The 23,864-nt window shown below is 36.6% G+C and overlaps 1 protein-coding gene across 2 annotated transcripts in view; it reads left to right on the top strand.

Moving 5' to 3' along the window:
* LOC136866608 (zinc finger protein 271) overlaps nucleotides 1–23,864 on the top strand; it is a 98,886-nt gene that overhangs the window by 44,880 nt on the left and 30,142 nt on the right. Inside the window, exons 2-4 of one of the 2 annotated variants that reach the window (XM_068226933.1) lie at nucleotides 5,131–5,316; nucleotides 12,798–12,893; nucleotides 17,069–17,151. In XM_068226933.1, coding sequence (XP_068083034.1) covers nucleotides 5,179–5,316; nucleotides 12,798–12,893; nucleotides 17,069–17,151 — 317 coding nt within the window. In that variant the 5' untranslated portion in view covers nucleotides 5,131–5,178. The remainder of the gene's footprint in view (nucleotides 1–5,130; nucleotides 5,317–12,797; nucleotides 12,894–17,068; nucleotides 17,152–23,864) is intronic. The other variant, XM_068226934.1, reaches the window with a different exon arrangement.

The raw sequence follows: 23,864 nt of genomic DNA, 5'->3' as shown, positions 1-23,864 counted from the left end.
TCAGAACATGGCTAGTGACTTTCAAATTTATATTTTAACTGAATCATTGCTGGATGGTTATGATAAAGAAGCCAAGTAAGCCCATTCACTTGTAGGTGCTCCAAAAGTGTAACAGGTATAGTCGCTGAAAGGAATGAGTAGAGGTGTGAAAATGCTGTGTTTTTGTGAAGCAAGTGACATAGAACTAATCAACTTTACATGCTAGGGGAACACAAGGTGACCATGTTTACTGGGCGACTTTCGGGGCGTGGGGGCAGTGAAGATGTTACACCTCACATAATAGGGTGTTAGAGACAGGGAATTTGTATTAAAGAAGTAAGTCAGAATTTTCCCTACTGCACATGCACAATGATTTTGAATAGTTAACATTCCACCGTAGGCAAGAAAAACGTTTGTGACATCATGTAAATTTAACGTTGTGACATCATGGTTATGACTTTACACCACCCCTTTTTCTTATATTGACTGTACATATTGTACACCTGCAAGAATATGACACAACCCTTACAGAAGGAAGGAGGTGTAACACCTGCAGTCTTTATGACCTTGGGTTCATCTAATTATGCACATATCTGCGGCATGCAGAGCATTTAAAAAACAGATACCATGTCTTAAAAATATTAATCTTTTAAGTAAAAAGTTCAGGGAGAAATAATTATATAATTATTTTCTATTTCATAGAGTATGTGAGTAGTATTGTTAGTAGGATTGAAAGGAAGGGGGGGGGGGAGGGGAGTCACCTGATTTCATTCAATTGTGCCAGAATTAAGTGAGTCCAAACTGGAAATATACACATGTATGTCATGGTATAAGTTTTGCATGCCTGTCAGTAAGTTCTGGGATGACATTAGGCACTTAGTGTGAAAGTTTGTGTAAACGATAATTTGCGTAATATTTATTTTTCTTGAACAGCAAAGCGATAAAGAAATTACAGAAGCAGGGTCCCCTAGAGAAGCCTGGGAAATGTCCTCTCTGTAGCAACATCACTGCTCATTCCGGCCATGTCCTTTGCTGCCAAAACACATTTTTTGAGTAAACGAACCTTGCGTTACTGCTTGATATTCTGTTGTTAACGTACATGTGGTAATGGTTCAGTCCAGTAACTCTGGTTTAGTATTTTCTTTTGAGATGTTGCCTCACGGAAGGTACTGTAATTGGAACAGCGACGGGTACTGTTTTGGTGGGCCGAATGTTACTGTGCAGGTTGATGAGCCGGTAACTACATGTAGGAGGTGTTCAAGAGGTTGTATTGTACCAGCAAAATGGGTACTCAGCATCTATGGCACCATACTGAAGAAAAGCGTAATTCTGTACTTTGCCGCCTAGGAACCAATGTACCTAATTCTGTTAGAATGGCAATACATACTTCCTGGCCCTAAACAGTTTTCATAAATGAATTGGCAGCTTGTCGTGTTTTGGTTTGTGTGTGATAGGAGCACATGACTATACTGTAATCCTCAGGATAAGACCTGCACAAATGTAGGTGAAGTGTATTAGAGGCAATGCTGGCAATTATATGTAACAGTATTGTATAATAATGCTCGGAGCCTTTTGTTGGGCATTGTGTGGAGTTTCACTAACAATGAGCAGTGCCCTCCTTTCTTATGACACATATAAATTTATGTGGCATGATACGTAGTGTAATAATGCTCCAACAGCTCTTCCCACAATTTGGGACCACATAACTGACCAGGCTCCTCAATAAGCTGCTTATCACATTGAATGATTTTGTTTTATTCTGATTCCATGCCATTGGAAGAGCCATAGTTTTACAATCCGTGATGTATGCTCTATCCCCAAGTGGTAACATTGTTTGGTTTGTACTTCGAATAAAAGTTGTCATGCACATGGCAAAGAAGAAGGGCTGATCAGCTGCATTTCGATAAGTTTCCTTTATCACGTGCTCATGATCACTGTATCATTACTGTCAATTCATTTATTTGATGGCTCATGTATCCACATTCTGCATTAATGTGGAGTTAACTGTTGATAAAGTAGTTTTATGGGCATTGTTTTAAATGTTGTTTAATTGCATATCAAAGTCTGATGAAACGAACAGCGTGTGTGTTTTTAAATTGAAATGTGTTGATTTGGAGATGATTGAAGGCGCTAAATCTCATGTTTGATCTGTATTGATGGTTGAATTGTATTCAATTATCTCCCTGATCAATACACAATAGATGATGTCAGCAATACTTGCAATGCATATAAAAGAACCATCTGTAGTAATCTGTGAGAACACTACTTCCTGTATAAGTAGTAACACTTCTTGGGGCAGGCCAGTGGGGCCCTGACCCTCGCCTCGCTGCTGCTCGAGGTATTGTTTCACATCATTTGCAAACGCTTCCATTTTTATTTTGCTGAACAGGCACTGCCATTGGTAAATTGATCGCTAATGATCGGACTCGCAAATGATATGTGAGCGATCTTTCATGTTTTGTTGCTTTGTTTATGATTTTATAATTTCATGTATTTTAATGGTTCATTGTGATTTCTGTATTGGATTTATATCATCATTCTGCATTTTGTGATGTGACATGATCATCCTCTGCTGTTGTACATTGTGTGCTTAGTTTTTTCTTTTTTCTTAATGTATGGAAATTTAAATGTCAGATGTTGGCTTCTAATGTCATTGTCTCATCATGGCTGACCTTCAATAACTTGAAGGTATGTACTGACTATGAACGGTGATGTCATAAACATGGCTACTATGGCGAAATAGTCATAATGCATGGCAGATGTTTTAATTTAATAATCCTCTATAAATTCCTAAAATCATAATTTTTGAATTTAAATTCCTTTGTTCCTTGTGGTAGAATTCACCCTTCAGGTTAAGACATTTCTGAAACCCAAATTAAGATACTTGGCCTCTTTGCCAAACCACACTGGACTCTAATGTAATGACAATGAGGTTTATAGTGAGCAGTGGATCAGTGACGTCTACAAGTCAGATACTGTGTATGCTTCGGTTTCATGGTCAGTAGTATACAGGTTCACCCTGCTAATGTGGTGGATTGTTTTATTATAGCTAGAGGCCAAATTTTGTGCACTTGAGAATGTACGTGAAACATAAGAACATTAAAAATGTAATTGTTTAATGTTTTGTTTTCACACAACTGCAGTTCTAAATCATAACCTAGTAAACATAAGCAAACCTACTTTTTATGCACAGTGCACGCAAGCGAGAAAGTGTCGAGATTGAAGCTCTCTTGTAAGAATCATTTTGAAATGATGTCAGCAGAAAGCTCTCAAGTTGGTCAACATGATTTAATATGTCAGTTGTACAAATCTTTCTACAAGCCGTGAACCTTATGACCAAGAATATCGAACTGCAAGACCTACTGATTTAGTGGAAATGAAGGCTTCGTTAGGTCTCTTGTACCTTTCTGGTGTTCGTCGCCATAAGACCTATCTGTGTCGGTGCGACGTAAAGCCCATAGCAAAAAAAAAACCTTTCTGGTGTACGTAAGACAAACCATTTGAACGCAACGGACTTATGGAAAACTAATGGTACATCAATTGAGATGTTTCAGCTTACTATGTAACTGGAGAGTTTAGATTTCTCCTGAGGCATACAGTAATAGATTTGACAACAAAGAAACGAGATTACACTGTCAAGGAACAGATAAGTTGGCTGCAATTCAGGATGTATTTGATATTTTTGTGGCAAATTGTCAAGCTAACTACACCCCATCTGTTGATGAAAAACTTGAGGATTTCAGGGGAAGATGTGGCTTCCGCCAGTACATCCAAAGCAAACCCAATAAATATGGGATTAACATCTATCTGTTAGTATGTGCTAAAATGTTTTATATGTCGAACCTTGTTGATAACAGCGCAAAAGCAGTAGTTGAAAGATTAGTGAAACCTATTGCAGATACAGGTGGAAATGTGACCATGGACAGTTGGTTCACCAGCATAGAATTATCTGAAAGTTTGTTGAAAAACCATAAATTGACTTTACTTTGTACTATAAGAAAAAACAAAAGGCAGTTACCTCCTGAATTTCTGGAAGACAAAAATAGACCCGTCAGCTCCAGCATGTTTGGGTTCCAGGAGAATTCCACCCTGGTATCATACATTCCCAGAAAAGGAAAAAATGTGCTGCTTTAATCCACAATGCATCGTGAAGACAAAATTGACCCCAACACCAATGAACCTGAAATGATCATGTTGTATAATGACACCAGAGGGGGTGTTGATGTGGTTGATAAGCTTAGTACAGGGTATAACTGTGCCAGAGAAACTTGCTGGTGGTCTATGGTAATCTTATATAGTTTGCTATAAATGCTTTTGTGTTAATGATCAGCAACAATCCTAAAGCTAATATGATGTGAAGAATTTTCTTAGAAACACTGGCATTGGAGATTATCTAAAAAGAAGAACCACAGTCAGGCAAGTTCCAAGACTAATTCGGCTGAGAACAGGAAGAAACAGCGCATGGTTGGTGTGCATACCGTGACTCAGAGAAAAATCGTAAAACAAAATAGAAGTGCTATTTGTGTGGGAAGTTCATGTGTTTGGAGCGCATTGTGGTTGTTTGTCCAACTTGTTCCAAAAAGAAGGAATGAACATGGTGATCGACTGTGACGGTGAATTGTTCATTGCATCTTAGTAAGAACTTTCACTATCCAAGTTTTCTAGGTAATCATTAGGAGTGTTTATTTCTGTGTGTGTGTCTCCTGACAATGGTGAATTTATTTCTTTTTCCTCTTTGTTGTTAACAGTAACAATACAAGGCTTAATAATCAATTTTTGTAGTGTAGTTTCTCTTTAATAAATGATTTACTTGCCTTGAAACATAAGAAGTATGCATGTTTATAACTGCAGACTCGCAGGCTGACGTTAGCACTGACGCTATTATTTGTCATGTTAGTACTGGAGAGTTAAAAGAAATCATTTATTGAATTTATTGAAATTGAACTTCTCTACTTGCAAGGGAAGAGCATCTTGTTCTAATTTACAGATTTTGGAAAGTAATTTTACTCTGAGTGATGCACAAAACACCTAAAAACTTTATATTTTCCATTTAGATGAATAAAGATAAATATTTATTTATATTTTGTTGTTCAGTTACCAGATACATCCTGTGGCCATGAACGAAATACCAACATTCACCTAAAATTACAGGCTTGACTATGGACTGATGACAAACAACAACAACAGTGTTTGTGGCTCATGTTTCAGTGTGAGGTCTTTGGAAGTGACTTACATGCACAGTACCGTCTAAATCTTCACCAGACATTCAAAATGGACATGAAGATAAAGATCAAAGACGAGCCAGTTTACATTGAGGAAACAGCAAGTACTTCATATGTAAGTGTCATTCCAGATAACTTTGTAGTGAGTAGAATTTAACCCTTAACAGTCGACTGAGTTTGACTTGTTATATGACTCTACTTTTATTACTTGTTCAAGAAATATATGAGTATATTGTTCTCTTGTTCTCCATAATTAAGGTCTATATAAATTCTTGTACAAATCACAAATTGTCTAAAATATATTTATATGATTACATAAATGGTGAAAATGCAGAATTTATTGGTATGCTCTGCACAGCATGAAAGGTGAAGGAGATGTGGTTTTCTCTTTGCTCTGTTACTGCATTCAGTACCATGCCTTGTAATCTCCGGCATATGCAGCTTTTAATTCTGTAGCTCGTCATCTTGCCAGGAGGAGTTCAGAGGATAAAGGGCTTGCACGTTAAATCCCTGATCTGCCTGGTGGTATAAAAAGTGATGAAATACACCAGCCTCTTATGAAACAATGTTCCATCATTTTAGTGTTTTGAATTCCGTAAAGCCAGCTTGTGGGACATAAAATTGTTGACAATGAAAAGTAGACAATGAAAATCTATTCCAAGAACTATAACCTGCTACTTTGCAGATGTGATTTTGTCCAGGAGATGCTAAAATCTCAGTATTGTAATACAATTATTTTTTCAGGAGATGGAGGAAATAACTTTTTGAAAAATATTTAATTTAGCAGATAAGATGGACACTTGGTTTTACACATTTCCATGTACCATGGGATATTTAAAGAGTTGGTCCATTAATGTGCAGTCATATTATTCTTGAAGCTTATGGAAGATCGTATGGTGATCCTTGAAATGCTGAGTGTGTTGATGTGAAGTTTAAGGACTTGAGGTGGGGGGAGTCTACCGTTCTGTAGAATATTACTTTGCAAAGAGAGGGTATATTCTGTCATGATATGGAAAGCCATTTGTTCTGATTTCTGTGGGCAGTCACAGAGTGGTGAAGTAATAATGTGGAGGTGTCTTCTAAAGCAGCCTTGAGGTGGTATGAATTCAGTGGGAAATGCTGGGAATGAGTAGTTTAATGTGAGAAGCATTCTCTGAGTTGATGTATGTTTCAGTCTAAATTTTGATGTAATATTGTTTCAGTAACTTCCTGCATCTTGTCATTGGAATTGAATTGTAGGAGATAGTGTCTGGATGCAGTCTGCTCTTTCATTCCCTCAAAGTCTCTGTTGTCCTTTGACCCAATGAAGGTGATTGAAGTTATTTAGATGAATGGTTTTATTTTTGATAGTAACAGCAAGCATGTGCATTCTACATTTGTTTGTGGTGGCAGTTATGCCAGCTCAAGAATGTACAATGGTAATGCAGGAGTGGTCACTTGGTTTGTTTCCAATTCAGTCTTTGGCAATCCAAACACGGTGCACATGACATGAACTTCCTTGAAGCATTTTTCAACTACTAAGTCCGTCCTAACATTATTATTGGTTTCGGAGCCATCTATATATATTGTCGTATTCTGCCCACAAAGAAAACATAGGCATGATTGTATTTCTGGTAGATTTCTGTTTTCATGTGAAGTTTAAGGGCCGATTGCAGAAACAGTATTTAGACAACGTTCATGGTTAAACAATATCTAAGTATTGCTGCTGCATTGCAAAGATGTTATTTATTTCTTAGACACTACTTAAAACCAATATCCAAGAGGCAATATTTCAACATGGCTGAGAACACTGTTTAACCTCAAATTTTGGGAGTGAGTCGCAATCAGAATTTATGTACGAAGAAACATATACATTGTGTTATCATGTTGAGACAATTCTGGGAAGAAAGGTTAGTCTCATGCCCTCCTGTGGGTTATCTGCAGCGATATTGCAGCAATTCATTTGAAATGTACAGGGAGATACAGTTTAAAATACAAGGGATTTGTTACTTGAGCTTGGCAAAAGGGCCAGTCTGATAATTATCTACTTGACTACAGTTCTAAGCAACCGATGTATTTCAATTTTCTTGGGATGATTCCTGTTGAATAATAGATCATGTCGACTATATCCATGTTAGAATAACTAGTTCGGATCATTAGAGGGCTGTCACATATGTCAACTGGGAGCGATTCTATTATACTGTATACATAATAGTGACACTACAAAGTAGTTTGTTTGTGTGGGACTTTTTGTGCTTACTCGTCGTGCTCATTTACAAAAGATATTGGCAACTATATAAAAAAAGGCAAGGAGGAGCTGTGGCCATAATAACAGCCTCAGTATTTGTCTTGTGTAAAAATGGGAAAACTACAGAAAACAATCTTGCAAGCTGCTGATGGAGTGTGTAGAACCTCCGATCTCCAGAATACAAGCTTTATGTATATGGCCTGTACAACTCATTTTGTTATACAGTACTATAATTTCATCCTATCTTTGCTGATACATATAGATTCTCCATAACAACTCTATAATCAAAGCTTCACCATGTCATATGATGTTTTGTGCTTTATTGCCAATAACATTATGAGATTTAATTTCCTCTGAAAGCGATATTCTAAACTGTTTGCAAGTCATGCTCATGTTTAGCCATATTTGTGTAATGTGTAGGAAGATGTCAACTGACTAACGTTTGGGACGTGCATCGACGAATTTCATTGGTTGTGACAAGCAAAGAGTTATGTGGAATACACTTTTATTTCCACTAATCAATATTGATGCGTAAATAACTTCTAGCTGTAGACCAGTTGAACATTGTTTATGCATTGGAAAATCCTGCATAACTTATATGTTGTTTTGTCAGACATTGTCTAAGGCTTAAAACAGGTCATTGTTTCTGCAATCAGCCCTCATACTTTTAGCTTCTGGGATGACAAGTTTGTTGGGAGAACCCTATTTGTGGAAGAAAAGTTATTGTGAAGAGAACTGGCTTGGTCATCAGGCACAGTACCAGTGATTGCTGAAAGGGCTTCATTAGATACAGCTTTTGTTTGTGATAGGAGAAAGGATCTTTGAGTGTGTCTTAGATTTGTTCAGCTCTTGTAAGCCTGTGCTTTAAATGACAGAAAAATATGGCTTGTTTGTAAATTATCATCAGATTTGGGAATTATGTAATTATTGCAAAGGAACAAATAATTGTCAAATCAAGTCATACATCAAGAGAGAGGAAGAGGGAAGGGAACAGACGATCACAGTTCTTCTGCATCCATCAATTCTCAGCCCCGGTGAGTTTGTCAGTAATCTTGACAGACCTTCAGTCTTAATGCGGGAAGTGCAGGAGAAATAGAAACACAATAAGTACATGCGATAAAGGTAAAATGAGGTAGTAACAGTATACGAACATGGGACAAACACATAAGGAGGAATACTTATTGGAAAGCAACAAGTAAGTGTCAAATTAACCCATTCGTTTCATTAGATGAGCTCAGCTCAGCTCGCCATGATGGAGTGTCTTGCTTATCTTCATTTATTACATTCCTTTCCAATACAAATTCTCACAATATACATTCTAAGGAACTAGAGGCATGTACTGTTGGTAAACAATGCTTTCTGTACTTCTTGTGACACTGGGATTGTTGAACAACAGTGTATTTTCATCAGTATCCATTATGCAGTGGAATCAGCATTGCGATAATGGGGGAGTTTGAATAAGCTCATAGACATTGTTTTAGATGACAATTATGGCAATAATAACATTTTGGAAAATGAATGCTTGTTCTAGGATAGTGATAGCAATAGTGGATGTTATTTGAGTACGGAGAGTATTGAAGGATGTGAGAGTGAAATTGTTGCGCAAGTTCGTTCGAAACATGCACGGCCGTTGACACAAAAGAACCCTAGTGATTGGAAATTGGAGAACAAAGACATTAACAACTCGTTATCGATCTGAAATACAACATTTTCTTACGTCTTCAGATGTGAATGCGGCATAACAGGATTGAACTAGACCTGCTTATGAACTTCAACTGGATTTGGCTCGGCATGAAATAGTGTTCTTTTTACTCTTTTGACTGTGATCATTGTGTTATGAACATCAACTGGAATTGCTTCGTCGTAATAGTGTTAATTTTTTGCCTGTGATCATTGTGTTAGTTGTTTTTAGATCTTTATGACTTAATTTTTGCTCTGCTTTGCTAATTGGCTGATGATGACACTTCAAATGTGTTGAAACTGGTCCCAAATGAACAGGTTGTAACTTCTATTTGGTTCAACTTAACAACGGAGTATTGAAAGGTGGATCCTTCCTTCTATTTAATATTGTATATCAATCATCTATGTCAATAAAATATAATATATGGCGTGATCGAGGCAGGAAAATCAGGGTGGCAGTGAATAAGACAAATAAAATCTTATTATTGTTACAACACTACTATTGAAAAACTGCAAATTGAAACAGCAAACCAGACCAACGATTGTATTGAGATAGAGATACATTACGAGGGGCAGGTTAAGACTGGAAAAGGAACTCAAGTGATTTAAGGAAGAAGATTGGCGTCACATATATTTATTGAACAACGCAGAAATACAAGACTGTAAAGAAAATGGTAAGTCAAGAAGAAAGATAGCGAGAGAGGCTTACATCTTATCTTCAAAATCAGCAAGAAATAACCATTGATACAATTACCAAGAAAGAAATATTTAGGATACAGGAAATAACTGAATTGACATATAAAATAGCAATTATAAAACAAATATTTGAAACAAGAGCAGTCATTTTGGTGGTCTACAAGCGTTATTGGAATCAAAGTTAAAACATCAGACTTTATATTGAAATAATAATGTTAGAAGGCTATGGAATCCCTATCATGATGAAATTGATTTCATCTGTATTTATTTCTGTTGCATTTGTTGTGCAAGACAAGGCTGTCAAGATGTTCTAAGAAGACAATGGCCCGATGTCCAGAGGAGACTAACCTGAGGTGACGGCAAAGGAACATTACCTAACCCAGAGCATCCTAATGACCAGCGAGAGAATGTAGTTGCCTTGCCTGATCTACAGATGTCCCGGAGCATCTAATGCAATTCCGTTGGAGCGGGTGGAAAAAGATAAGTCTTATTTATTAGCACAGCAAGTAAAATAAATCATACAGATTTCAACGATATCTCATTTTGCTGATGAATAAATGGTGAGGCATTGTGATCTTCAAATTAGGTCAGATATGGTAGATTCTCATGAATTAATAATATATTTGTGTCAAAGAGCAGGGATAATAGGTAGTCATCTGATTAACATAACCAGTCCTTGGGTAGGATATATGTGAATTGTATAACATGTAAGTACTATCGCAGTGACATTTAAGCAAATGTGAATTATAAAATCTATAACGATATAATTGTTTAGATTGCAAGTGAGTAAGGGTTAATATCCTTTAAGATGGAGATCGTACAGTGCCATATACAAACCATAATTGGATTATATGAGGATACGAGAGTAATATGAAGTGAAACAGAGATTGATTGAGAAGAAATGTATTAATTAAGTGGATAAATGATGGTTAGATAATTCTATGTATCAGGTTAAGTTGTATATGAAATTTATTTGCAAATGAAAGAAGAAATATGATATTGAGATATGAAGAAAGTGATATAAGAATATTGATTGAATATGAAGAATAATGAATTGATATGTATTGTTTCATTGGCAAGGAAGAAAATAATTTGTTGTGAAGATAAAAATAAGAAGGTTGATGCAATCCAGGGTTAGTACTGTACTTGATACCATGATGTGTGATAGTTGATACGTAATCCATATCCAACATGTATGAAACATATTATGAGGTTTATAGAGAGTTAAGGCACTAGTAAATCATTGGGATAATTCACTGTAGGGAAAATTGAATAGGATATTAATAAAAAATAACCCATATCTCTACCATAATGATGATTATTTGCTAAACAAGTACATGGCACTTATTTAATCCTATGCACAATTATGACAAGTTTTTCGTATATAATTCCAGAAGGTAATGATTGATAAAGTCTTCATGAATAATACTGTATACCTATTTTATAAATATGTGAGGTGTTGGAATTTAATTAATTATCTGATGACAGATTTTATGAAACACATTTATATAATTAATCTAATTTGTAAGATTCATGAGATGAATGATAGCCATTTGAGCTATTAAGTGATAGTAGAGCTTAATATAGTAGAGTGTGCATGATGTGATTGACTTAATACTTACCATTTTCCTGATGCATCCATGAACCAGAATTTCTGAGTAATACATTTTCTCCTCATCCTAAATAATTAAATACCTAAATAACTAAAAGAGAATATATAATTACGAGAAGAAAAGTAATTGATGCTGAAATGTATGATTTCCTAGGAAGATCTGTAAATATTTTGAGAAACTTTAACGGAATTGAGGTACATTTCCTTTCACACAGATAATTAATGATATAACAATTTGATTTCCTTTACATGAGTTGAACCTTACAGAATCATTTCAATTTTCTATTGTACATAATTATTATTAAGTTAATCAAAGATCTTTAGTAAAATGTTGGAAGATAATTAACATATTTTAAATGAAGATAATTATTTTCAACATTGTTTCATTCTTTTCTTTGATTTTCTAGATTTTGAATAAATAGATGTAATAAAACTTTGGTATTTATGTTCATATTTTAGCATAAGCAGCATAGTCACATAGCCATCCTTAAGTTAAGATTTTAGGAATTATTTTAACAATAACTGATAGTTGGTGTGGAAGAGACGTCCATCAGCATTTGCGATAGATGAGATATCTGTAGGTCAGAATATCCTTCGCATTTTCTCCGAATCCACGAGAAGAAGATATACTTTGATTGGAAATTGGACTTGAACAAGCTAGTCTGGAATTCTTCGTGACCTGCCCTGGACACAGGACCAGCGCATGGATGACACAAAAGGTAGAAGACCTCCATGGATATCAACTAAGCCTGCTCCATTTCAGTGTCTTCGTCCAGGAGCTGGTGACTAACTTAAGCAAATGCAATTACCATCCCTTCTAATTTGTTGGTATTTCTCACTCACCATGACACGGGGCAAGTAGAAAGATATTTGTTTAACATTCAGTAAAATGAGAATGTATTGCATTTGCTCCATTATTTATTATTTTAGTTCCATTATCAAGTCGTGGATTGAATAATGCTGTTTTAAAAGTTAAATTGCTATATCATCCAAGAAAGTTTTATGCCATGGCTCCAATGACTGATAGAACCTGGACAAAGGCAATTGGCTTTCTACATCGAAACGTGGTACAACTGGTAGTCAGCAGTTTCCATTCTAAGCTGTACAAAGAGATGAGTTGACACCTCCCTAACCAAGGTTATGTGTGTGAACTTTGTGGTCAGAAGAAAGGGAGGCATATGTAGAGAGGACAAGACTTCTTTAAAACTACACAGAAAACTCTACTATTTCTTATCAGCTCATTTGTGGAATTAAATTATTATATCACAAATGAGAATGTGTAGGAGCAAGTTACTAATTAATAAATATATTTACCTGAGCTCAATTTATGGATTTGACAGCACTACAATCAGCTCATCAACCATATATTTTCTTTTCACAGGAAGAGGATCATCTTCTATCAGGAATGACACATTTGAAAGAAGAATGCAAATCAGAGTTGGCAGAGCCAGGACCAACACAGGAGAACATAGTTGAGGTAATTTGTTTATATGGTGGATCATACGAAAGCAGGCTGTGTGTGCACCTTCACGATAATTTTGTGTTTGTTATTCTTTCCAATTTATGACAGTAGAAGGAAGTTTTCATCTTTGGCTTCAAAATTTTATGTTTTAGAGTGTATCAAATTTGAACATACATTCTTACTTTTGAAGAACGGTATTAAAAAGTATAGAGAAGGAAGGAATCCTTACAAGTTTACTTTTTTCATTTCATTGCTCTGATTGGCAGATGCTGCTGCAAGCCAGAATTCATCATTTCAGCGGACTTCTTTCTTCCATTGTACTGAAACTTATGGCCCCAGGCAACGTATTCAGTTTAGTAAACCCTTGTCTGGGAATAGAAATTGTTAGAAAACAGCTAAATGCATTTCAAAGGAACATTCCTCTCTATAAAGTGTACCATTTTTACCATTCCTATACGATTGCAGCTTCCTATCTAAATTTTCTTCAAGTTACTGCAACGTTGACCAAGGCTTTTGCATACCAGTGCATGAGGTAAGCAAGCCATAGGTGCAACCTTATCAGATGATTATCTGTCGAGAGACCAGACTAATGTATGGTTCATCTAAAGGAGGGTGGCAGTGTGGATGATTGACTAATATGACTTTTGATTGAACGATTTAGTGATGATAGCATCCTCCCAGGTAAAATAGCTGGAGGTAAAACGGTCCCCATTCGGATCTCGATGTGGGGTTTACGCAAAAAAGAACAATTTTCAGAAAGGGGAGTACAGTAGAGCCTTTGATTGCAGGCATAGTTCATTCTCTAAACAAAGCACTCGTATATCAAAGTGAACCTTGTCATAAATATTTGAAATGCAGATTATTCGTTCCACAACCCAGTTCACTAGAGTTCTGTTAATCCGACCCCGTTAATCTGAAAGGTTGGTTAATCTGAACTGAAATACTCGATTTTAAGAAAAATATCCTTATTGAAATGAAAGAACATATTTTAGAATGAAGATTTACTTGCATTTTGTTAGTCATATTTTACTAGGAAAACTTAATGTAAACATAATTACACATCATATACCTTCAATCACGGGTCATTTATCTTTACAAAGTCCATTAGTTTATTTTGCCATAGTGATTAGAACCTACTCAAAGATGCAGTATTAAATCAGCATCTCATAAACATCACATCAGTGTGTGTAGCAGCGGAGTGTTGCTCGAGGTAGTGCACGGCATGTTCTAAGGCGGCCGCGGCATCTTAATGTGACATTAGTTGTTCATTGTGGTCTCCTTCGTCGTCACTCTGTTCCTCATCAACTCCAGATTCTTTCTCCACCATAGCTACAATTTCTTGGTCTGTTTGTAATTGATGACAGTCAGCTTCAGTCCACTCGCTAATGTCATTTTCATTGCCTTCCTCACACCCAGGAAGTTGTTGAACGATCTCAAGGAGATGGACATTTGCACATGCTTCCGCTGGACTGTCGATGAATGCGAGACTCTGCCACAGTTTCTTCCAAGTTATCCTCATGAACCACATCCTTTACGTTCACGTTCTTCAGTTTATGAAGAATAGTAAGTGAGCTGCCATTCTCAATCATGTACTCAGAAGTTTCCGTTTATACATTTTGCAGACCACTCTGGTCCACCGGCTGCAATATCGATGTTACATTAGGAGGCAAGAAAATTGCTCTTATTTCACCGCAAGTTAATTCACTCACTGCTGGATGCGATGGAGCATTGTCAATTAAGAGCAATGCCCGAGAAGGCAAACCACTTTTTACACTAAAATATTTTACTGAGGGAACAAACTGTTTTTCAAACCATTCCTTGAAAAGTTGTGTATTCATCGATGCCTTTCTTTGATTTCTGTAGTAAACTGGAAGAGTGTTCATGGTACAATTTTTAAATGCCCTTGGTTTTGCTGATTTGCCGATAACCATTAGGGGCAATTTATTTGTTCCTGCAGCATTACTACATGCTAATACAGTAACACGTTTCTTACTCATTTTAAACCCAGGTGCATGAGACTCCTCCGCAGACGCAAGGCTTTTACCGGGCAGGGCCTTGAAATTTAAACCCGTTTCATCGTTATACACTTGTTGCAGTGAATAATTCCCTGATGTAATCTTCTGCAGTGACATGATCACCTGATAACTGTTCTCCTGGTATTGTTAAGTGACTTCTTCCATCTATCGACCCATCCAGTACTGGCTGTGAATGAAACATCTCCATTCAATAATGTATTTAAATGATGTGCCTATTCTTGAACAAGAGGTCCTCTTAATGGAGTACCTTTTTGTCTCTCCTGTGAAAACCATAAATAAAGTGCTTCATCAAGTTTATCGAATTTGGACACTCTTGACGTTTGGCAGATTTTAAGGATGTCTGTTGATGATGCTGTACAAAACTGTTTGATTTTAGAATGGTTTATCTTCCATTCGGAAATCATAGCTTTTCCAGCACCAAACTTGACAGATAATTTTGATGAAATGTCACCCTTATCCAACCGTTTCAGCACTTCAAGTTTTCCTTTAAGAGTACAACTCCTGTGCTTTCATTTGCTTGCCATTTTCAAGCCTTAACTTAATTGAATTTATCACAGTACAGTGCTGCTAACAAGCTGGGACAAAGCCAGCAGTTAACTGAGGAGGCAGAATCACCCAGAGACCTTCACAACTGTGGCGTGCTGCAGTGAGTCACTTGTTCATCTTCTGCAGCACTACCACAGAGAGCGGCAGAACTATTAAATAAACATCACAAGCAGCTCTTCGCATCCCGGGCATAATGCAAAAGTGTATCCCTTCACCGTATTTTAGTAGTTTTCGGAGACAAGTTTTCACCTAGTTTTAGTGGTTTTCTCCTCTACGTATTCCTAAGTATTCTACTGTAATTTTATACAGTATTTAATTAATGTAACTGCTAAGGAATGGACATTGTGTACTTTACTGTATTGTAGAAACTGTTTTTCTCGGACGGTTGAAGCGCTGGCCTTCTGACCCCAACTTGTTAGGTTCAATCCTGGCTCAGTCCAGTGGTATTTGAAGGTGCTCAGATATGTCAGCCTCATGTAAGTAGATTTACTGGCGCGTAAAAGATCTCCCCCAGGAGAAAATCCTGGCCACTAGGCGTCTCTGGAAACTGTAAAAGTAATTAGCAGGACCTAAAAACAATAACATTATTATTAGAAAAGATTGTCTGGTTAATCCGAAAATTTCTCAATCCTAACAGACTCCGGTCCCAAGTAGTTCAGATTAACAAAACTGTACTGTAATATGTATGGATATGAAGTGGTTAATACAATATATAAAGTAAATAGACAGTCAGCAATGAAAATTATCTTGCACTTTACCTTATAATATAATGTTGACTAGTGGGAGAGAGACAGGAGATATAAGATGACGCGAAGGGTTACTGCATACTAAGATTTTCATTATAACTAGTGGAATGTTGGCTCATGTGAATCTTTTTCTTATTATGTGTCCTTGACAAGGACCCTGTCCTATTGTTCTTTCCTCCTTTAGAGTATTTCTCTGAAGTGCGATGTTGCCTTTTCATTATTTGGAATCATCACTTGAAATGCTACAGTTTTATTCAGGTAGTGTTTTTCATAAAAATTTTGCAGTTTTTTTCCACATCTTATACATCTTCCTCGTCTCATTTCAAGGGGGAGGTTTCTTTGACCTTTTCTCCTCCTCAGGTGAGATTTCCTCCCTATCTTGCTGGTGTTCCTAGCCATGAAAATCCATCAGCCCATTGGTGGTCAATTCCTTGTGGTGTTTTTCTACTCAACCCCACTCACCGATGGTCTTCCCTAAGAACACAATGTCACCATCATGAGGTGCTTCCTGTTAATTAGAAAACCCACCAGAATCCTGTCAAAGAATGCAATCAAACCACAATTTTCTCCATGCAGATGTGAGGGTGACCCTGTTCCAAGCTTTGTCATTGATCTTAACACATAGCACTGTGTGGAAATTACTTTTCCAAAACTCTCGGAGAGTAAAGTTTTTGCCTTCAGTCATTACAAAACTACGTTAAACAGAAGTGTTTTTGTGAATTTAAGTTAATTCATTGATAGTTTTATAATGCAATTATGACATTTATTTTTTCAGCTGCTTCTTGTCTGTTTATATATTTTTACTTTTGCTACTTCCTTGCTTTATTGATCTTAAGTTGTTTTCCTTAATTCTTACTTAAAGCCTGCTGCAAATATTAAGGATGAAGTAATTACAGAAGACCACACAGTTGATGAATTAATCTCCTACTTCAAAGAAGAAAACAGGTGAGTACATTTTAGTGCTATACCCCAAATACTAGCTCCATCTGTGGATAAGCTTCTGGATCCCAAGCTATCGATTTTAAACCCAGCAGAAGTATGCAGAATTCGAGGAGTGGAAAAAGACACTGATTGAAACTTAGTGTCATATGAAGATGGCATGTAAAATATGTCTGGTAAGACAGGTTTTCTTACCCCATAGAAGACTAAGATTGAGGCTTGGTATTACACCTTACCACCCAACATCATCTCTTTAATCTGCTTCAAGAATGGGGGTTAATTGCATAAATCACATATGGTGGTAGTAGGCATATGTTCCCGTCAGCTTCTCAGGGTAAAAGTATCAACTTCATGCATAAAAACTGTTAATATAATCGCAGGTTCCGTTGGAGAGTAAAAAATATTTGCATTTCAATCAGTCAACCCCCCATATTCAAGCAAGTAACCTTGATATTGATCATATCATCTCATAGATTATGACTATTATCATTTTTACTACCTTATGGCTACACATCATTACCTATTTTCAGAATGAAAATGCAGAAATAATCCTAACACTAGTTTATTAGCATGCTAGTATGGTATCAAATAAGATTAAATTGAATTGCAGGCTGTAGAGGAAAGAAAATGAAAATATGTTACACATTCAACCCATTCCAGTCTGGGCCTTAATATCTCTAACAAATGTTCTGGACTGGGTATTTTTAAGGAAATTTAAAACATTATATCTCTGTACCTGTAGGAGTATTTGCATGATTCTTTTATATTTGTGCTTGTTTGAGCACCTAGTTTTGAAAAACACTGTTTGTATTATGTCAACTATCATTTGAGATTTTAAAAATTGTTTATATATTATACCATTTTTTGCGAATAGAAAAAATGTCTGACAGACAAACAAGCAAGTACATTTTTCTGAAATACTGTTATATTTGCCCTATTTTACTAATATAAAATGTGCATTGCAATTACAAAACAACAAAAATAATGAGTACGATATAAAAATAATACTTTTTCAATAATAATAGTAAAAATTTCAATAATGAAAATAGGAGCTCTCATGAAATTTTATTTTAATCGATAAATTTTGTCACAAGTTACCCAAATGTAAAAATATTGTTCCATTTACCCCAAAAGACTTCTGAGAAAGAGAAAATACAGCCTTCTGAACAGACAACTTTACTAATATGTAGACAATCTTACATGTTCACGCAAATTTGAAATACACAGGAACATGCGCTAGGCCGTAAAACGAACTCCAATCATATAGAATGTAAGAAGTTGTTTTGAATTCATGTGTCAATAATATGTTCATTTGCGCATAAACTTATAATATATAATAAAATATCTAAAATGTCACTTTCATCAAGCACATATTTGCCGCGAGAAGCCATGTCTTAGAGCTCAGTGAGTGACAACATCTACTGATGCATGTTGATTGAAAATATCATAAATTCTCTGACTTATACATATAATACTGCCATCTGCTTAAATACTTTCGTAACTCATATATGAAGAAACACGATGTAACCACCAGAATGCATGCATAGTTCGTTCTCAATATTTAGTGAATTGTCAAACCTGAATGTCATTTCGGCTGCTGCGAGCTATGCTCGCAGTTAGACCGGAAAGAGTTAAATACATAAATTATTTCAGTTGACAAGGATGAAATTGGGTTTACTACAATCTTTCATTCATAACTTGTCATTAATACTTCGATGAATTATTTCAGTTCATCATTTTGCATTAATTAATTAATTCTTATGAGGTCTGATTCTTTATTTCTGGTGCATGTGGGGATTCTTCATATTTGGTTTGGATTTTTGTATTAACTTTTTGAGATACGAGATAATCAGTAACTTTCCTGAATGTGGTATCAAACTGTCACCACACTTTAAATTACTATATCTATAGTAATACTAAGTAAATATTGTCAAATTCATTTGTACATGGCAGTGGAAATAAAATATATTATCAATAATTGCCACTCATAGAATAGCCAATCAGTACAAACGATGAAAATCGTGACACACGATTACATATGTGTGCTACTGTAACTGGAATAAACTCTTATATAATTTACCGCTGTGCCAATACTACGTTGTAATTCAATTCTCCAATCTACATTCTCATTGGGAAACATTCATTCTGTAAGGCAAAGTTCCATAATATCCCAACATCTACTCCATTAAGTATGTGAGATCCAATTAACTTTGCATAAACTCTCATGTTATACTACCAATCGACATTTAATCACCTGGACTTTATCTCTATATTCATATGAGAATGACCTAACCTCTCAGCCTGCGTCTTATTTATCTTACAATATCCATAACTAACACATAAATCCGTAACATCATCTTCCTTCATTTGCTCATACAATAAAACAAATAATATACTCCAATACTCTCATTACTTCATATTTGTCATCTATCTCTTCTTATAAATTCATCTGCATATATATATTCTCAATTCATTTCTTCTAAACAACATCTCTGTTACGGTTCTCTAGTCCATCAACGACATATTCTTCTTATTAACCGTGAATTCCCAATATTTAGTCCATTTCTTCTTATAATACAGTCATAATGGCCATGTCTGCCGATTTGGTCTCTTCAGTATCCAGGTTATACTCTGCAATTCATAGATTCTCTTCTTGATCTCGCCTAGTTCAAATCTAAATAATCTTTCCGAGTAGATTGGTACATAAAACATGATATACACACTCCATATATGCTTACAATAACGTAAAATCATATTACGAGTCTAACTATTACTCTAATTGGCACACTTCTTAAAATCTAGCACTGACATTCTCAAACTGGCACATATAATTGATTTGTAGGCAATTCTTCACTCCTACTATTTTATTTCAACAACTACAAGTAACTTTGAACAGGTAATTTGGAAACTTATTGCTTATCTCGTCTCGATTGGGTCAGCTGCTGGCTCCTGCTGGTATGTTATGCCATCCCTGAGTAATCAGCTACCATCTCCGTATATGCCACAGCTGGGCATCGGTCTCGGCAGCCTTGGTTTGAGTCATAGCATCTCGGGCAGTTCTCCACCAGTTTAAGCGTGTTTCATCATATGCAAGGAGAAAACAACATTATTTGGGAATAATATATAGCTAGTTCTTCCATTATAAGCCTTCTAGCAAATATGAATGGTTGCTAGTATTTCCTAATACTTCGAAATTGTGCTCTGTATATATATATCCAATATGGCTTATTCTCATTAAATATATTGTCTGCTGAACGTTGACTAATGCTTTTAATTAATATTTTTGCTGTCCTTGATGGTATTCAGCCACTTATTATACTGTAATTCGCCCTTTTCTCTTCAATCTTACACTGGCCCGTAGCTTTCTTTAACTCCAATATTTTTAAACAGAAATGTATGCGTTTTCCTCTCGTCTCGGCTTATTTTGCAGCCGTAAATAGCTAAATTCTCTGCTAGAATGTATATTATTTTTTCTCGGCTTTCTTCTTGTACGTTAATAATACTCTTCTTGGTTTGCGGTAAATTACTATTTTTTTAAATGCGATCTTCTTTTCCAAGGTAGTTAAGAATAGATTGAATTCAATTATTTTAAGGACCATAGTTGTTCCATCTAAGAAACTCCTTTCCTTTTTTCGCCGGTCTTCTATAAGTCTCCGCCTTCTAATTACGATCAACTTACCTCTTGGATACACTTCATATATGTTTGCGCTGTCTCAAGCTGCTCTGCGCCATTTTATCCGCTACATCTCCATCTGTAAAGTAGTGGTACAGTATCCTCCATAGATAAATACATAAATTCGGACAGCATCAAATCAGTTCAGTTATATAATGAGTACTTCGTTTAATGACATTACTAATATTAAAGTTTTAATGACCTTAATGGAAAAATTAATTGTTATTACCTCAAATGATTGTTTATTTTGTTAGGCACTTCCTGCTATCAGCTAGCAATCAGATGGTGTACATCACAGTCAAATTCTGCTCTTCACCGTTAAATTGACAGTGACAAAATTGGGGCTTCTAAAAAACTTGTCAATAACTTAACTTGAACAGATTAGCAATGAAGAGAAGTATGAAACTGAGCGAGGTTAATTAGCTAAAATTAAAAATCAGTAACGAAAACGACGACTAATGACAAGGATTGTGGAAAGCGGAAGGGTCCCTTCTAGGCATGGACGGATGAACTTTTGTGATGACATCTTCCAGAAATGGTCATCTTTCCTAAGGTATGAATGTTATTTTAGCAAACTTATAGTTCAACAAAAGAAAAGAAAACCATGTATTGTGCCCTACTGCACTTTAAAGTTCCGTCCAGGCGAAGGCCGGTCTCGAACCCAGAGTACAGTAGTGAACGAACTCTCACAGACGTGAGCTGGTGCACATAGTCTTACCTGAATACAGTCCTCTTCAATCAGCCGGGAGAGCGCTCTTCTCAGGGATAACATGGGTATAACGGGGCAACATAAAGATAAAACACTAGGACATGTGCCTACTCAGGTAAGAATTCGGCTAAATTAAAAATAAAATATCAAACAGAAAACACCGCTGCATTCAAAGTTTAACAAATAGGGATTTATTACATAAAATTGAATTATTTACAAATGAAAGAGCTTTTCAATATGAGATGGTAAAATGACGCTGAGCCGATGACTACCAGTTCACTGCCTTCACGAAAAACACGTGAGCTGCAACAAGCATGTTACAATAGTGTAAGTAACTAAGTTTAGAAAGATGGATATCTGCTTAATTACACAAAAACAATGATTCCCATACAAATTTACAATGCCTCGCGCCGTCGAACCCCGGTGCAAACAAAATCACCACAAAATTTACAATGACCTGACTCGGTCACGAACCCTAGTCCCATTACAAGTAAGGCGTCCCAGATACCTATGCAAACAATATAAAAGGACCCAATCAACACATACATGGGTGTCAGGATAAAACGGGCCAGTGTATAAATATTACGTAAAACAAATAGGACATAAAACAAATCTCTCTCTCTGCTTTCAAAACATGAAGGTCGTTTCTTCCCCTCCCGGCATACTTGACATACTGCAGACGACCAACACACAAGCCTGTGACGTCAAGCTCAATGACCTCCACCCTCACCACTCCACTTGCGGCAGCCCCCTAATTTATGAGCTCAAACGGGGTGACAGGCTAAAGTCTTGCCTTTCAAAAGAACACTTCACGTAGTCAGCTGCTAAAGCCCTCATTTAAATATACCTGGGCTATCTGCCCTCGTCTCAATACCTCCAGCAATCTCACTCATCTTACTTATGCCTCTCATGGGCTAAATCCTGGTGCTACAAAACACTAATCATTAAGCGATCGTCACATGGCCATACTAGGCATTTCCAAAATATATTCAATAAACTTTCAATAGTTGGGCTCTCTCATGCCAACTGCAAATTTTACTTCTGCCTCTCATGGGCTCAAATCCCTTAAATATTTGGACTCGCTCGCTCTATCAGTGAATCTGGGTGAATTACTGGTCACGACTTGGTCACGACTTGGTTATAACAATACACTTCTACGTCTGCAGAAACAAATGCCTAAATGCGATCTAATAAAAGTACCTATCTGTAGACTAAACTCCATGCCTAAATGAGTTCGATCAGACCCTTACAAAAACACGTACGTTAAAATAACGCAATCAAAATGAACTATAACTTCGCTAACAAGGACTCTACAAATAACATCTCCCTTAAAGTACGGGGTTCGAGTTTGAGGCCTAGCTCTAAATTACAAGGGAACTTTTCCTACTACCACAAATCTGTTGACTGACGGCCCCCATATTCCTATCTAAATTTAAATGACATGCTTGAAACAGAATTGGAAAGCTCTGACCTTAATTTATCGGGGACATAGCGGAGCGGCCATCCCTGTGGACCACTGGATCTACCACATTCTGATAAACTGCAGAGCTGGCATCAGATAGTGTTGACCACTTGGAGACATTCTTGCTTGTGTGGCGTCTTCGTACAGCTCCCTCTATAGTCGGAAGGTGTCCCCTTCGATGTTGTGCTGATCAGGTGCTCCCAACGTTCCTGGATCGATGCCCGTTGTTGTGTTGGCTTCAGCTGCTGGTTGTGGCTTCTTTGCAATGATGCTGTCAAACACTCGTTCTGACTTGATGCTGGGGTAACTGAAAATAAATTCATATATTACAGACTGTCCAAACTCGATGCCCGTCTCCATTACTAGCGTGTCTCACACGTCACACTGACCAAGTCTCGTTCAGAGTTTTAACCTGGTACACAATAGTTTCTTCACTACTCTCAATCACTGTTCTATCACACGGACAACATATAGTTCTAGAATTCCTAACCTGAGCCAATATTAATTCTAGCAGTTCGTCCGTAATACCTTGACCTCACAGAAATATGAAGCTACTAGTTCATTAGTCTCTTATAAGCAGTACCTCATCTCCCCATAGCAGATTCTCACAGGTAAAATCTTAAATTCATCTGAATATTCAAGTTGAGTACTTACTTCCTTGCAGAAATAGCAGTACGGGTAGTCGGTGTAGCTCGAAGACAAAGCGTTGTTCTCAGTACCAACACGCAGTATGACGATTCGTTCACGCAGCCTTTCGGTCCAAGAATGACTCTGATATGCCCTGGCGGCCTTAATTTATAATTCCGGATAGCGTCATCAAGCCGCTTGACTGCGTGCAATCTTAGCGCGCCCGGGAAATTTTCCCGCATTAATTA

Source organism: Anabrus simplex, chromosome 3, assembly GCF_040414725.1.
Source record: "Anabrus simplex isolate iqAnaSimp1 chromosome 3, ASM4041472v1, whole genome shotgun sequence".
Taxonomy (NCBI): domain Eukaryota; kingdom Metazoa; phylum Arthropoda; class Insecta; order Orthoptera; family Tettigoniidae; genus Anabrus; species Anabrus simplex.
The sequence above is the reverse complement of the archived record's forward strand: the minus strand, read 5'-3'. Positions and strand labels throughout refer to the sequence as shown.